This window comes from Vidua chalybeata, chromosome 5 (assembly GCF_026979565.1).
Source record: "Vidua chalybeata isolate OUT-0048 chromosome 5, bVidCha1 merged haplotype, whole genome shotgun sequence".
In the NCBI taxonomy this organism is placed as follows: domain Eukaryota; kingdom Metazoa; phylum Chordata; class Aves; order Passeriformes; family Viduidae; genus Vidua; species Vidua chalybeata.
In genome coordinates, this window is record NC_071534.1 from 58,159,414 (window position 1) to 58,175,861 (window position 16,448).

Genomic DNA, 16,448 nt, shown 5'->3' on the forward strand with positions numbered 1-16,448 from the left:
ATTAAAAATTAATACTGCTTTGGTTCCAGCTAATCTGGGTTTTATTTTTTCATTTGCTAACTTCTCTCTTTTTTATTTTCATATTTTTAGTTTGAGATCAGTAGATTTAAGCCAAAACAAGATCACAAGCCTGCCTGGACCGATGCACTGGAAATCACTAAATTTAAGGGAGCTGTTATTTAATCATAATCAAATAGATGTCTTGGACTTGAGTGAAAAGGCATGTGCATGGTCTAGGCTAGAAAAGCTACACCTCTCCCACAACAAGTTAAAGGAGGTAAAGTGTAAGATTCTACCTAAAGAAAATTTAATTGCTTTTCAGTTGAATGCAATTTTTCAATGTTCATTTGATTTTTGTGTCACCTCTCATACCATTGCATTGTACTAGTGAAATGGTATGTAAGTGCAAATATTTCCTTCCTCTGTGAAGGCAAGTCACTCTATTCTATTCAGCTTTTCTGCCGGGAATGTGTCATATAGTCAGTTTATATACTGAATTACTTATAAGGTCTTTTCTCTCTTACTGTGGGATATGGCCTGTTTATTAAAAAAAATTAACTACAGCAATAAAAATAACACCCAGTTCTGTTAAATAATTAATGTATTCATGTTTCTCTTTTTTTTTTTTAACATTTAGTTGCCCAATTAATGTTCTTTTATTTAGATTCCTCCTCAGATTGGCTTCCTAGAGAACTTGACTTCTCTGGATGTAAGTCATAATCCTGATTTGAGATTCTTTCCTGATGAAATGGGAAGACTGTCCAAAGTCTGGGATCTTCCTTTGGAAGGACTCCATCTTAATTTAGACTTCAAGCATGTGGGATGCAAAGCCAGAGACATTATCAGGTTTGTTGCCCTATTGTTCTTGAATATTCCTGGTTTGCTTTCTTGGGATTTGCAGTACAAAAGAGAATTATTGAGAAAATAACATGCTGTTTTGAAAAGACATGCTGGTTTGTCATATGAAATCCAGCATGCTGCTCTGTGGGAGGTTATGATATCAACACACAGAGATAAAATAGAGTGGTTTAGACCACACTAGTATTACTCTTGAATTTGATGCTTCCATAAACTGTGCAATAAATGGTGCTTACCAATTATTTGTAATATGTTTGTTTTGTTCCCCAGTGCACTGCACAGAGCACAATTTTGGGATAATTACAAAGCAAAAAAAGATATATTTTGAATTAAAATTTAGCTTTCAAACCAGAAATTAAGAGTAGACAGTTAAAAGAACAGTAATATCAAACAGATACTGAAAATTTGAAGAAAGTGGTATGGTTCTAGGTTTTCCTTTGTTCTTGAGTTCTGTTTGTCTTTTTCTCTGTTACACACTTCTGTGAGTTTTGCAAACTTTTTTCTACTAGATTTCTTCAACAACGACTGAAGAAGGCTGTGCCTTATAACAGAATGAAGCTCATGATTGTTGGAAACACTGGCAGTGGGAAAACTACCCTGCTGCAACAGCTAATGAAAAGCAAACGAACAGAATTGGGCTCTCCAAAAGCTACAGTAGGCATTGATGTAAAAGACTGGATCATTCAAGGGAAAGGCAAAATTAAGAAGGAGCTTATATTAAATGTGTGGGACTTTGGAGGTATTTCCTGAGTTTATTTTCCTTTACTATTAGCTTTTCTAACATTTTAATGCATTTCTTATTCTTAGAGTCAACCTGTGGTAATTCAAACTGGGGACAGTAGAATCCACAAACATACACCAAAAGTCCAATGACCACTTACAAATCAGTGAATTCTGTAAATTAGCTGCTAATCCCTCACATTTAATACAAAGCCTCAGGAATTTCTTATCACCAAATGTGGTTTGACCACTCATTTCAACTATAATACTTAGAATAATAATTTCAGAATAGAAAGAAACTGCATGTAATCACCAGAAGAATCTTGCATTCAACTCTGTTTCTCCATTTGTAGTCTGGGTCTCTCTAGGCTCTGCAGTATCATAGGTTTATAAGGTCACAGACAACAAAGCACTTAGGACAAGTTTTGAACTTTGTGTTTCTGGAAAACTTTCTAGGTTTGGGGAGTACAGAAGCATTTCTAAAATCCAGGGCTATTTGAGGCTGTACAAAAGGTATTTTTGAACAGAGTTCTGTCATCATTTAAATACAGTCTATCACAATGCATAAGCATAGACCAGTGCCATTCAAGCTGGATGTCCAGCTTTACTTGTAATTTTAAGTGCTTAATTATGTGAATTTATTTTGAAGTTGCTGAAAGTATAGGAGAAAGGAAAGGAAGAAGGTAAAAGGACAGAGTGAGGGAGAAATTCTGTATTGAAGTTTTAAAAGAATCACAACCTTTTAAGTTGTCTACACAGTAACTGTGTTTATCCAGTTAAATCTTACACTTGATATAAAACCCAGTGTATGGGTTTTAACACTAACTTCAATCAGTGAGCTACCACAGAGTGCCTTCTTAAAATTTGTAGTTGTTATGGTTTCCTGTCAATTTATATAAATTTCTGCAAACATTAATTTTACTTGTGAACTTGTGATCTAGGGACATGTGTTCCTCTGCCTTTTTGTGATCTGAAGATGTTCAGTCAAAGAAGTACTAAACAATGGAAATTTTTGATCATTAGGACAAGAAGAGTTCTACAGTACCCATCCTCATTTCATGACCCAGAGGGCTTTATATCTTGCTGTTTATGATCTCAGCAAAGGACAGGCAGAGGTGGATGCTATGAAGCCATGGCTTTTTAACATCAAGGTAAAACATACAGAATGGAATTCTCCTTTCCAGGGAGCTGCAGGTGAACAGCAAATTAACCATGAATATTTATATAGGGGAAGGAGAAAAAAAAAATTCTTCAAAAAGTAAGAACAGTAATATTAAACAAGAGCTGAAATACATAATGTATTGGATATGACAGTAATTTTAGACATAAAAAGACATGATCAGCACCACTTTGGACTTAAAATTGTACAAAGTGATGTGCAAAAGAATAGTTTGTATATTCTGTAAATATTTGGAATTTACTGATAAAAATAAGAAAGGAATAGTATTAAAGAAATAATGAGTTAAACTTGCATTTTTCTTTTACACCAGTATAAATTCTGGGGAAATTAGAATTAGACTAATTTAAAACTGACTAGATATAGGCTTGAAATCATGCTATTAAGTGTATGCTTAGTATCCTATTATAAATAGGAATTATTCCAGAACTATGGTAGGGAATTGACCTGAGAATCTGCCTGTGTGTTTGTCATTTTTTCTAAGTATTTATCTCCATTTATGGAGCCATTACATGGAGAGTGAGCATTACTTGTCTACTCTTTTTGTAGGATTCTTAGCCATGACTGGACAATACACACACATAAAGAGTTTGTTTACTGTTCCTGTTAATGGACTTGTCTTTTCCACTCTTTTCACCTTGGGCAGTGATACAGGACACAGCATTGCAATCAGTTTAGTGTTGATGAAAATCACTTCTGATGTGTTCTCCTTTGCTATGCAGTACCTGCTGATGTTTCACTGCTGCCCTGTTCCAATGACAGCTAGCAAAATACCATTTCTTTTGGCTTTTCCATTTTGTTGGATGTTTTTAACAAATAATGTCCCTCTGTTTTACTGCCAATAGTGTTAATCTGCAAAGAATGAAATACAGATATACACTCCTTCCTTTTATAAAAAGCTGGGTTTTTTAATATTTCTCTTTTGAAATAGACAGCTCTCTGAATGTTTGACTAAATTGCTCACATTTTATGTGAATATAAAACACTAAAATCAACATTTGCTATAGAGTTAATCAACAGTATGGATCTCACTAACAGGCTCGAGCATCAACATCCCCTGTCATTCTTGTTGGCACTCATTTGGATATTTCTGATGAAATGCAATGTAAGGCCTGCATGAGTAAAATTACTAGAGAGCTGTTGAACAAGCGAGGCTTCCCAGCAATCCAGGATTACCACTTTGTCAATGCTACAGAAGAATCTGATTCCATTATCAGGCTTCGGAAAATCATCATAAAGGAGAGTCTTCACTTCAAGGTAAGCTACATAGTGTTTTAATGTTGAAAATATCCTTGTTTTACTTAAGTGAATACAGTTTTGAACATTAATACATAATTAAATAATTTCCTGTGTGATAACAAAGTAATCTTGCCTTCTATAAAATGTTACACACAGCAAAATGATGAAGGAAAATTGCCAGGTTTGTTTTGTTTTTCTTCCCAAAAATTCAACTTAGTAAAAATACCAGCTAAGTTCTGTTTTCAAGCACTAGGGCCATATATCAAGTATGTAATGAAAAATGAGCCATCTTTGTCTTACAAAGAAATTTAATTAAAACCTTGGTTTCTTGGTCAGCATCATGTAATTACAGTAAGTATTGCAAGATTTCAGGGGACAGGAAATATCATGTTGTGGTTTGTGAAATCCAACTGTTTTCCCATTTACTGATTTCAGTTTACATAGCATGAAATGATTTCTATAAAGAGGAAAGTGAATTAAAGCAGGAAAGGAATATCCTGTGGACTGTGATCCTCCTAGATTGGAATATCTGCACTTACAATTCTGTTGTCTCAAAAGTCATCCCAACTCTTTCCTTAGCCACAACATGAAACCCTAAGTGTGAATGAAGAGACCAGCCCAGGCTTAGAGCTCACAGAAAGGCAGGATCTTATCTGTAACAAAAAGAATATATTTCTTTTTTTTTTAAATTTATGCAACAACACATTTTTCATATATGTCATAACACATTAAAGAGAAAAGGTGATATCCTGTGCTACTTAAATCAATAAGAGCTTCATAAATCGTACCAGAACCCAAATTTCTTTTGAAGAAAGATTGGAAGATTTTTATAGAGCAAATGATGTGTTTATGACTAGCCTCACACCAGTGGTGCTACAAATGAGTTAAGGTGTACACACCTCTCTTGTTTCTCTCAGGAATTAGCAGCTTAGCCATATCCAAAATCTCCTTAACTTCATTCCACAGTGCAAGGAACAGCTAACCAGTCCTAAATGACAAGGAGATGCCCTCTTCAAGTGAAATGGGTTAATTACTCCTCTCATACATCCAGTAGGCATGAATTGAGCTGGTGTTTTTATGTGGCTCTATGTCTCACCATACTTACTCAACACCTCAGAGAAGTTCTGCTTTTTGAAAAATGTTTTTCCTTTAATGTCTACATCTCTTGAGACTATGACTTAAACTGATGTTTAAACTTCTACACAGATGTAAGGTGGCCTGAAGGAAATGAGATAGCTACCATAAATGATGTAGGTAGTTTGTGAAAGGAATGTTACAAGGTATCTGCTTAGAGATTAGACAACTTTAGTTAAGTATTCAGCGTTGTCATCAAGTACTCTGAAGTCTTTGAAATTACACAAGGTACTAATTTCATCTGCACAAGGTACCAATTATATTTTTGACACATTAAAAACATCACAGTACATTGGTGAGAGAAAGATTACAGTTAAGAAGCCAGTTTGTAAATATTGGGAAACTTGTTTCCCATTTCCTCAAAAAAGTTAGTAGGTCAGCATGCATGGAGAGAGGAAAACCTGACTGGGTACTAGTGATTACCAAATATCCAAGGGTGCCTGCAGGAGGAACAGAGGCTCAGGAAACAGGAGCAGAGCACCTGTTTGTGTCACTCATGTGGCTAAATTTATTTCATTCGAATATCTTGTCCATTGACTGCCAACAGCAGAGACTTTTAATTGAGCTACTACTCTCTTCCCCCCAGTTTCCCTAAAGGCATGGATAGAGATATTACATATTACAAGAAGTATAGTTTTTTATTATTAATTTGTATATTGCTTTGTATTAACTGAAGATGTATGATATGATCTGCTCATACAGTGAATATTTTCCTTTTACTTTGAACCAAAGCTTCTCTTTGAAATAACGTCTTCTGAGAGACCTCATTTATTATTTTTTTTGTACAAGTAATATGGAAGTATTTTTTCTCTGAGTAGTTATTTATAGAAAGACATTGTATTTCTGAAAGAATAATTACTCACATCTACCTTTCAGAAGCCATATTAGTCAATAAATGAGTGGTCTTGTTCCTTTCTGCTATTATTGAGTGGACATACACTTTATATATTAGTTTTATTTTCTGCATTTCACATGAATAAATTTAATACCTTTAAGATTATTATTCATAATTTTACAGATCAGAGATCAGCCAGTGGTTGGTCAGCTAATTCCTGACAGCTACCTGGAGCTGGAAAAGAGAATTTTGCTGGAACGTAAAAACGTCCCAGTGGAATTTCCTGTAATTGATCAGAAACGCTTGCTGGAACTGGTACAAGAAGGCCAGTTACAGCTGGATGAAAATGAACTCCCTCATGCAATTCACTTTCTGAATGAATCAGGTAAAATTTTTTCTTCAAACAATGTGTGTTTGTTAGCACTTTGTTGTAAATCTGCAGCTGACAGATCTGTACATGTTTTTAAGTCTTTCACAAGGTAGCCACAAAATGGTAAGCTGAGGTGTCTAAGCTTGGGTAACATTAGTTTGTTAAACCACATTACTAGGAAGGGAATTCCACAACGTGAAGGATCAGTACTGTAACAGTTTATATCTGTTGCTCTCTCTTACCCCTCCTTGAAAACATTCTACTGCTGGTTAGGCAGCACAGTTGCTGAAGAAAGATGCAATTGCTCCAGTCACTCAAATAGAATAGTAGCTAGAGGAACACATGCAACAGCTTATCTCAGGGCAGTACTGACTTCCTAAGATTAAATAATAAAACACACAGATCTTAGCAAAAAAGCAAGTCAGATTAAAAAGTCTGAAAATAAAGGTAAAGCTGAGCATGCTGTGCTTGCAGTCTACTGTTCTGAGATATTGACATCAATATAGCCGTATTTATTATTCAAATTGTTTATGTCAAGTCATATAATAAAAACAGCCCAGAGTGGAGTGCTTACTTTGCTTAATATTGATCTTGAACAGTGCATTGCTTATTACAGTATTCTTTGTGCAGGTGTTCTCCTTCATTTCCAAGATCCAGCACTACAGCTAAGAGATCTGTATTTCGTAGATCCAAAGTGGCTGTGTAAAATCATGGCACAGGTCAGACTAAACACTTTTTGTGTATACATTTATGGTACATTTTCCCCTGTCTAAAGCCACTGTAACTCATCAGTGTTCCTTTTTTACTCTTTCTTTATTGTTTCATGATCTAGAATTTTCTCAAGGCCCACATTTTTTTACCTGGTTCTTTCTGGTTTTGTTGCTTTCTGGACAACTGTGTCATTGCTTGTCTGTTCTTACATTGTAATGTCCAATATAATTTAAACTGCAACAGACACAAGAATACATGTAGAATAGAAAAACCGCATGGATGCAAGGTAATCCTGCAATACGTTGCCACAGGTTGGGATGAAAGCTGGAATTTTTTGCTAAAGGCTGTAAGAAGGGGGGAAGAATTTTAATTGTATGCTAGGTACAGATGGCAGAGCTAAGTGAGTGGATATGAAGTTGGAATGGGAGAGCAGCAGACTCACTGTTCAAGTGAGACCATCATTGAAATGTTGATCTAGAAACACTCTCAAAAATTATTGTATATATTCAGATTTGCTAACCTCTGAAACTTTCATCTAATGATGAATGTACACCTGAAATTGTTTCACTTTTTTTTAAAAGATTCTGATGGTGAAAGTAGAAGGCTCTTCTAAATACCCTAAGGGAATTGTAAAGCGTTCAGATGTGGAAAAATTCCTTTTGAAGAAGAGCAAGTTCCCTAAAATCTATATGTCGCAATACTTTAAGCTTCTGGAAAAGTTTCAGATTGCTTTGCCATTAGGAGAGGACCAACTACTAATCCCAAGCAGGTAAGCAAGGAGCTAAACCCACAAATGACAGCCATAGAGATAGATCAAAATTGAAACCTCCCATCAGGCTAACTAGTTGCACTGATCATCAGAGCAATTTGGTACATGAAAGCATGATGTACTCTTTGTATATTACATTTTAGTAAATGCTTTCAGTAGAGATATGTTAAGCTGATCTTGTAGCAGATAAAGCTTATGTTGTATCAACATGGTGGGTAAACGGAAACTATAAATGATAGAACACTTTATGAGGATAGTACTTCTTTTACAGTTACCGTGCTTCAAGACTACAGCAAGGAGGTTATCATTTAGCTTCACAGTAGTGTGCCAGCATTACAGATATTTATTGCAATACAAAAGATAACAAAACATTTCCATAACCTATTTGCGTGAAGTGAGAACTACCAACAAGTTACTCAGAGGCACTATCTCCTTCAAAAAGTGTAGATACTAAATGTGGTGACAAAAAAAGTGTTATGACTTTGAATGTGGTATTTTTGTTTTATCTGAAGCAGATAACTCAGTTTCTCTGCCTCAGTTACATATTTCCTTAATGTGCTTAGTAATGTTTATGTTGCCAAATGTAAAGAGTGTTGGATGGCTGCACTGATTAGGATTTTTATGTCCTTCAAAGACCTGGGATAGGAAAATTTTATCTGAATGTCTTACCTGCCTTATGTATGTCTCAGATTTTTCTCATATTTGCATTAAATATCTAATGATATTAGATGATAATTGTTGGGTTTAAATTACAGTCAGAACTTCACTTTGACACAAGCAGGCATAATAAACGCACACACTGTTAGCTCCTTGACTATCTGAATCATGCATTCATTAATAAATAATGCATTTTACATGATAAATAAGATATGTCGTAAACTCAGATATATTACATCATCAAATACTGTCTTAATATTTTTCTTCCTTCAGCTTGTCTGATCACAGACCTGTTATAGAACTTCCCCACTGTGAAAATTCGGAAATTATCATCAGGCTTTATGAGATGCCATACTTCCCTATGGGATTTTGGTCCAGGCTCATCAACAGGTTGCTTGAGATATCACCTTACATGCTGTCAGGAAGAGGTACAAATCTTTATCTTCAAAAGGAATAGTGTGCAAATTTGCTTCAAATGCCAACACCTGCATGTTAAAGCTTTTGTCCCCAGCACTGTTTTGCTTTGGCTAAATTCTAAACACTTCACTAATGTAAGAAAAAGACAGTGGTCATTTTTGTAATTTAGAAGTATCCAGGAACAGATGGTGGTTGATCTTGCAGTTGTGTGCAAAAGAAAGTAAAGTGGTCCATTTCTGTCCATTACATGCTAGAGATAGGGGAAATCTTTATGCTTACTGCTCTTTGCTTCTACAAAGAATACAGGAAGGGATATGTCTTCCACACAGAAAAACAAACTGCTTTTCTTCAGGTTCATTAATTCTCCCTTTATTTAAGTCTCAAAGCTTTGCTTTTATCAGAAAGAGGGGATATGTTTTTACTTTTTTCCCATAATTCCATGCTTTCACATGGTAATACTGTACAAATATCCCTTGTAAATGCCTGATGTCCTGGCATTTGAGTTTCTCCTGAGCATCAAATTCCAGTTCCATCCTGCTATTTCATGAGTGTATGACAGGAAAAATTTAAATCACAGCTTTTTTTCATATTTTGCCTGAGATATTCTGTGCTTGAATGTGAATGTAACTAAGCATTTCTGTAATGCCTACCTGCTGCATGACTTACCATCTGGGTAAATACAGTTTGTGGGTACGCCTTCTAGAACTGAACACAAGTTGACATATATTTAGTTTTTGTGGGGCTGTGCTGCCTGTGAGGTTGTAGCCTTTATTTTGTTTTTGTTATTTGGGTAAGTATAACCCTACAATCATAATTACATATTCAAAGTACCATGAATTATTCTGAATATTTTTAAATTGACAGTCATCTTGGAGATCAGACTTTTAATCTAATTTTGTGTTTTCTAGAGCGAGCTCTTCGTCCTAACAGAATGTACTGGAGACAAGGCATCTATTTGAACTGGTCTCCTGAAGCTTATTGTCTAGTGGAATCAGCAGTATTTGACAACAACCCAGACAGTTTTTTGAAAATTACAGCACCTTCTTGCAGAAAAGGTTAATTATTCCTGAGCCTGAATTTTGCTTCAGTTTGATTGCAGCTTGCCATTTTGGTTTGTTGTGCTTTTGCCTTTGGAATATAGAGTTTATCTTTGCGATTAAAAGTATGGGAGATTGGGTCTGTAATTTCCCTCTTTTTGTTTCTTAAAGGGTGCATCCTTTTGGGGCAAGTTGTGGATCACATAGATTCTCTAATGGAAGAATGGTTTCCAGGTTTGTTGGAAATAGATGTTTGTGGTGAAGGGGAAACACTGTTGAAGAAATGGGCTCTGTACAGCTTTCAAGATGGCGAAGAACACCAAAAAATACTACTTGATGACTTGCTTAGGAAGGCTGAAGAAGGTATATATTTATGCCATTTGAGGTATATAGAGGTACATAAATACTGTACAACATCCCCTTTATAACATTTGGGTATTTCGTGTTATTTAAAAATGTTTCATTTCCATAAGAAAAAATTACAGTGTAAGTCAAAAGAAACTTGGGGTTTTTTTATGTCAGAGCTGTCTAGTGTATATATAAGAATAGAATATGAGACAGATTGCATCTACTCTGTGTGGTTATATAAAAATAGCAATAATGGAAAGAATCATTTTGTCATAATACTGATAATGCAGTTTCAATCTTGGAACTGAATCCAGCAGATAAGAGAACTAATATTGGTTGGAGATTGTAAATTGGAGATCTCTTGGTTGGATCACAAAGCACAGTAATTTAAAAGACAATATTCAGTATGGCATTCTGCATACTAACAGCATTCTTTCTTTTTACAGACAGAAAAATGATCTCTTGGCTAGTGTTGCAGTGCAGTAATTTTTTTCACATTTGATAGGTACATATATAGAACCTTGAAAATACTTAAACATGTAAGAGCCAAGAATTTGAGTGGCAAACTAATTAGTATGTCTGTCTGTGTGCATGCATATATATATATGTGTGTGTATGTATATAAAACACATATATTAATCTAATTTTAGGTACATTGATTTTACGCATTCTCAGAGATCCTCATGCCTTTCAGTGCTTTTACAATGATACCCTTCTTTTTTTTTTTTTTTTTCTTTTTTTTTTTTTCCATTTTCTCTTTTGCTTTTCTTAGGTGACCTTTTGGTAAATCCAGATCAACCAAGACAGACCATTCCAATTGCTCAGATTGCTCCTGATCTGATACTGGCTGATCTGCCTAGAAATATTATGTTGAACAATGATGATCTGGAATTTGATGAAGCTCCTGAATTTCTCTTGGGTAAGCATTATTTTGTAAGGTGGGTTTTTTTACAGAGATTATGTAAACAAATCTATTGAAGTTAGTTCTATAACATATAAAAAGCATTTTAGAGATTTATTTTCTGAATAAATGTGTTATTTTAAGGTATTCTGAATTTCCAGTTGTTGAGTTTTGAATTTTCCATTAATTTGTGCATTAGGACACTGGTTTTTATGTGTTTAGTTTACTGATCAGGAATCAGTAGATGATCAACATATTTTAAAACTGAACCGTTTCAGCTCTTATTTTTGAGAAATGGCTGTTATCCCTTTTTTAGTAATACTCTTCAATGTTACTGTTCAAAAGGTGATGGTGGGTTTGGATCTGTGTACCGTGCATCCTATGGTGGTGAAGAGGTTGCTGTGAAGATTTTCAATAAACATACTTCCCTCAGGCTCCTAAGACAAGTAAGAAATACTGCCTTTTTTCTGTAGAGCTGCTCTTGGAATACAACCCTAGCGAAGAGTTTTAAAAGTTTAAGTAAATTGCAAGTCCTCTCTCTAAAACATTCCTCAGTTTACTTCAGATGTAGAGATTATGCTTTTTGCACTATTTCATCTGATTTTACAATTTACAGGAGCTCGCAGTGCTTTGTCACCTCCACCACCCCAGTTTAGTGTCTTTGCTGGCTGCTGCAGTCCGTCCCCGGATGCTGGTGATGGAATTGGCCCTCAAAGGATCTCTTGATCGTTTGCTTCAACAGGACAATGCAAGTTTAACTAGAACACTTCAGCACAGGATAGCTCTCCATGTAGCAGATGGCTTAAGGTAAATGTGACTTCTGCATTGTTGTAAAAACAGGATATAGGTTCAAAGATGATATACCGCAAATGAAAAGCTTCTGTTCTCTCACATCTCAAGGAGAATATTTTCTGGGTCAGACAAATGCTTGTATTTTTATGGTTGATTGGCTGATACATAAGACGTCCTTTAGTTACCTGTTTTTTTTCCTGCTGAAGAGTGATGCTTATATAAGTAGAGAAATTGCAAGACTGTGGGTGCAATTTCCATGTGGCTGTCGATTTCTTACTGAACCGTCATAGAAATTAATTTAGTGCATATTTCAAGTTCTGAAAGTCCATTAATCACCTCACCTCATTGCAGTGTGACTTTAAAATGACAAAATTTGCCAAGAAGATTAAGCTTAAGATTCTAAGATGCATTTTTCAAACTATCAGTGATTCTTCAGATAAAACTTGGTGCTAGAATACTGCAATGTAAATAGTAAAGTAGTAAACAGTAAATAGTATTTCAGAACAATTCTAAAGTCATTATCCAGAAAAGCTGTGTCATGTTGGTGATGTTTGAGATTTTTAACACAATATTTCACGTTTGAAAGCACAATTTACTGTTACAAGAATAAGGCACTCAGTGTGCATATACAGATGCATCCCTAACTTGTGAATACTTTCAGTAAATATTTTTTGATTACTAGGTACCTGCATTCAGCAATGATCATCTACCGCGATTTAAAGCCTCACAATGTGTTGCTCTTTACCTTATATCCCAATTCAGCTGTTATTGCAAAAATAGCTGACTATGGCATTGCCCAGTATTGTTGCCGAATGGGAATAAAAACCTCAGAAGGCACACCAGGTATGGAAATATGATTTGATTTAAAGTCCATTATGTCCAAAAATAGCTAATATATTTTTTATGTCGTCTGTAAGAAGTAACTCAAATCTATATTTGAGTCAAAAGTCACAAAAGGGAGTCCTAATCATATTAAAAGTTGTGAAGCCAGATTTATACCTCTTGGCCATTCCTCCTGTTCATGTTTTAACACCTTTTAGAAGAATCAAGGAGCATATTAAAGGTTTAAAAAGAAGAAATTAAATTACATGCATTCATAATAATTTTTGATTGTCTGGTTTTAATATGGTTATAGTGATATTGAAATTATACTGCTAAAATATTTTGCTTTAATTTCCAGTAAGTTAATTAAGACATAAGTCTTAATTTTTTTTAAAGGCAATAAATATCTCCTCTGTTCCCCAACTTTAGAGGGAACCTATTAGCATCCATTCTAAAGCCCTCAACAATTCAACCACTTTGAGAAGTTCCTTTAGGTCTTTTAAATTGTGATTGAGAGCATCACTTCAAGTGTTAAATGTTAGCCCATCAATAAAGACTGCAGACTTCCCCTTGATATTCAGCATTCCTTGAAAAAGTAATTGTTTTATATTAAAAGAGGCAGGAGCTTTGTAATTGATGTACTATCCCCTTCCTTTGTACTTACTGCTGATATTTTTGGACATCTACCAAGTACAAGTTATTCCCAGCCCAGAAATAGTTTGATGTTTTTCTTTGCACTTCCTGTGTAATTTTTATCAATAATTGTTTACTTTTTGAAGTACAAAGATGGCTTTATGTTGATATGAAGCATACTTATTAATTAATGATTTATTTGCAGGATTTCGAGCACCAGAGGTTGCCAAAGGAAATGTTATTTACAATCAGCAAGCTGATGTTTATTCATTTGGCTTGCTGCTTTATGACATTTTAACAGGAGGAGGTAGAATAATGGAAGGCTTGAAGTTTCCAAATGAATTTGATGAATTAGCAATACAAGGAAAATTGCCAGGTATGCCTTGTTTCTAAAAGTTCTAACTTTTGTCCTGCCTCCTCCAGAAATAGCATATCTTATGAGTTATGTTGTAACTAAGAGTGATCATAGAAGGAGACTTAGGAAAATATAACATTCTTCACATTCCTTCTGCTTACAATACATAATTATTGGCTGCTGGAAGGAAGATTAAACAGGCTATCAGGCTGGACATGATGTAATAATTTGGACAGTATAACTCAGGACAACGTAACTTGGGCAACTTCTGCCAGTGTTGAGAGCTGTTGAATTTTTATAGCACTACAAGCTGAATGTCTGGTGTTCTTATTTATTGCCCAGCAATAGTGGGTATACTCATGAAACATTCTTTAAGGAATATTTTGCTCCATTTAGGAAAGAACTGGCACTCAGTCTGGCATAGCTTCTCCATTATGAGAGACAGAGTGTTCATACATTTTCTGCTCCTTAAGGAGAACAGTCCAGTTCTAAGCTCAGACAGTTTCTGCCTCTTTCCTGAAGAGGATATCCCAGGAACTGATGACTAAATATCTCTTAAATGCAGCTGTATTGACTGTATTATAAGCCCTGTGGAATAATTGAAGTTTTAGTTTCTGGAGATAGTACAGTTCCTTCCACCTGTGCTCATCATTTCTGTATTTCCACCAAAGGAGGGGCTGGCTGTTCTCACAAGCAAACAGTGCCTGTCTTTTGCTGCAAACAGTGCCTGTTTTTTGCTGCACTGAATATGTTCAATTGCAGTTATTCATCACTAATGTTACCTCTGTCTGAGGTAGGACTGGAATATTTGCTGTGGATTATGATGAACTAAAAGGAAAAGCAATACAGGCATCATCATGAATGATTTGTTCTCAGAGAGTTCAGCAGCTATAGTCATAAGATACATAGTCCAAGCACTAAGTAGGAACTTAAATTTCCATAACTTGTAAATGCTATATGGAGTTGTTTATCTATTTGCTGTATCTTTTTTTTGGAAGTTCATCTGTATTCCATATACTCAGAAGAATAAATGTGGAAAACAGTGTTTACAGGAATTTGAAAGACTGTTGACTGAAGTGACATAGCCTTGAATGGTCCTCATTAATGGAAACACAACCCATGTATATCTGCAATTCAGTCCCAGGCACGGGGACATCAAAGAAAAAGATAAAGCAAGATCCATTTCCTTTAACTGCTATTAATTAAAAGGATTCTAGTTCTAGCATTTCATGCTCTAGCATATGATGGCAGATGAGCAATTCCAAGCTGTTTATGCTGACATTTTACCTAAGAATGTGAATTTTCTTAGAGCAGCTCAGTAAGAAGTTAGATGAATTCTAAAAATAAGAAGGTTAGTTAGAACTATGGTAAATGCTGGTTAATAAGTTATGTAATTTTACATTCTAGATCCTGTCAAAGAATATGGGTGTTCCCCCTGGCCTGAAGTTGAAAATTTAATTAAAAAGTGTTTGAAGGAAAACCCTCAGGAACGACCAACATCTTGCCAGGTATTACTTAGTTTATTTGCTTTTTTATGATAGATGGCAGTACAAAGTTGTGGTTTCTGAAAATGAATCAGGCATTAAGTTAATGAGAAGCACAGGTTTCTTTCTGTTGTTCTTTTCTGGAATGGAAACTGCCATGAAATATTAGCTGCTCTTGCCTTCCAGAAAAAACTGTTCTATTGAAATCTATGAACCACGTGTTCTAGCTTGCTGTTTTCCCCTGTATTGCTGTGTAGCAACCGTAGTGAAACAATTCAGATTACTTCCTGGTCTTCACTAGAGCTATGCAAAAAGACTTTGTTAAATAGTATCAGTGCAGTTACACACTGTTCTGTGGCAGTACAAAGACCAGGCTGCTGAGATACTGTGTCCATATCTAAAAAATGCTGTTATCTGTTGCTGTACAAGCCATTGTTGTCACCATGGGCATGCTGTGGCTTTCTTTATAGGTTTATGAGATCTTGAATTCTGCAGAGCTTATCTGTTTGATGAGGTATGTCTCCATACCTAGCACATCTACAGCAGAGTGCATGGTGGCTGCCAATCAAAGCTGCAAGAAGGCAGGAGTCTGGATAGGCAATGGGAACACAGAAAAGGCACAACTTTCATTTGTTAACCTAAACACAGACGGACATACTTGTGAGGTATGTGGGAAAGTTGATATTTATTCTATTTTTTTCTGTCAGACAGATGTATTTCAGAAAAATTAATTGCATTTTTACAGCAGGATATTACTTCTGGAAAGCTAAGCTTTGAGAGAACAAAGATTGCTCATAAGTGAGTCATCATTGTATCCATGAAATGAAGTAGAAAAGCAGTTGCTTTTTACTCTATTCCTGCTGTCCAGCCTGAACTTTCTCGTAGTACTGTCTTTCTACTACTGGATTCTTTTCTTCTACTGAGATGGAAATGATTTCTAGCATGGAGACTACAGAAAGGAGTTAATAGTTAGGGCGACCTTCATCTCTCTACCTCCTTTTCACAACCCAGGTTGTCTCTTAACAACTTCTCACTTCCCACAAATGCCATCTCCTTGTGCCACTTTGGTGATGCCCTCCAGCTCTTTTCATTTGATTTTGATACATCTCAGTCCTATCCCATCAGCAAAGAGGAAAGGTTTTACCAGGACTGATGTACTGTGATGAACATGTGTGCCAGAACTGAACAG

The 16,448-nt window shown here is 35.5% G+C and overlaps 1 protein-coding gene across 1 annotated transcript in view; it reads left to right on the forward strand.

The window, feature by feature from the left end:
• The window catches only part of LRRK2 (leucine rich repeat kinase 2), a 64,565-nt gene that overhangs the window by 37,193 nt on the left and 10,924 nt on the right, over positions 1-16,448 (forward strand). Inside the window, exons 27-44 of the mRNA XM_053942043.1 lie at positions 91-277; positions 665-846; positions 1,368-1,597; positions 2,602-2,729; positions 3,794-4,012; positions 6,147-6,348; positions 6,964-7,052; positions 7,626-7,813; positions 8,744-8,898; positions 9,796-9,942; positions 10,096-10,287; positions 11,045-11,191; positions 11,519-11,619; positions 11,790-11,980; positions 12,648-12,808; positions 13,626-13,796; positions 15,183-15,283; positions 15,730-15,924. Coding sequence (XP_053798018.1) covers positions 91-277; positions 665-846; positions 1,368-1,597; positions 2,602-2,729; positions 3,794-4,012; positions 6,147-6,348; positions 6,964-7,052; positions 7,626-7,813; positions 8,744-8,898; positions 9,796-9,942; positions 10,096-10,287; positions 11,045-11,191; positions 11,519-11,619; positions 11,790-11,980; positions 12,648-12,808; positions 13,626-13,796; positions 15,183-15,283; positions 15,730-15,924 — 2,986 coding nt within the window. The remainder of the gene's footprint in view (positions 1-90; positions 278-664; positions 847-1,367; positions 1,598-2,601; positions 2,730-3,793; positions 4,013-6,146; positions 6,349-6,963; positions 7,053-7,625; positions 7,814-8,743; positions 8,899-9,795; positions 9,943-10,095; positions 10,288-11,044; positions 11,192-11,518; positions 11,620-11,789; positions 11,981-12,647; positions 12,809-13,625; positions 13,797-15,182; positions 15,284-15,729; positions 15,925-16,448) is intronic.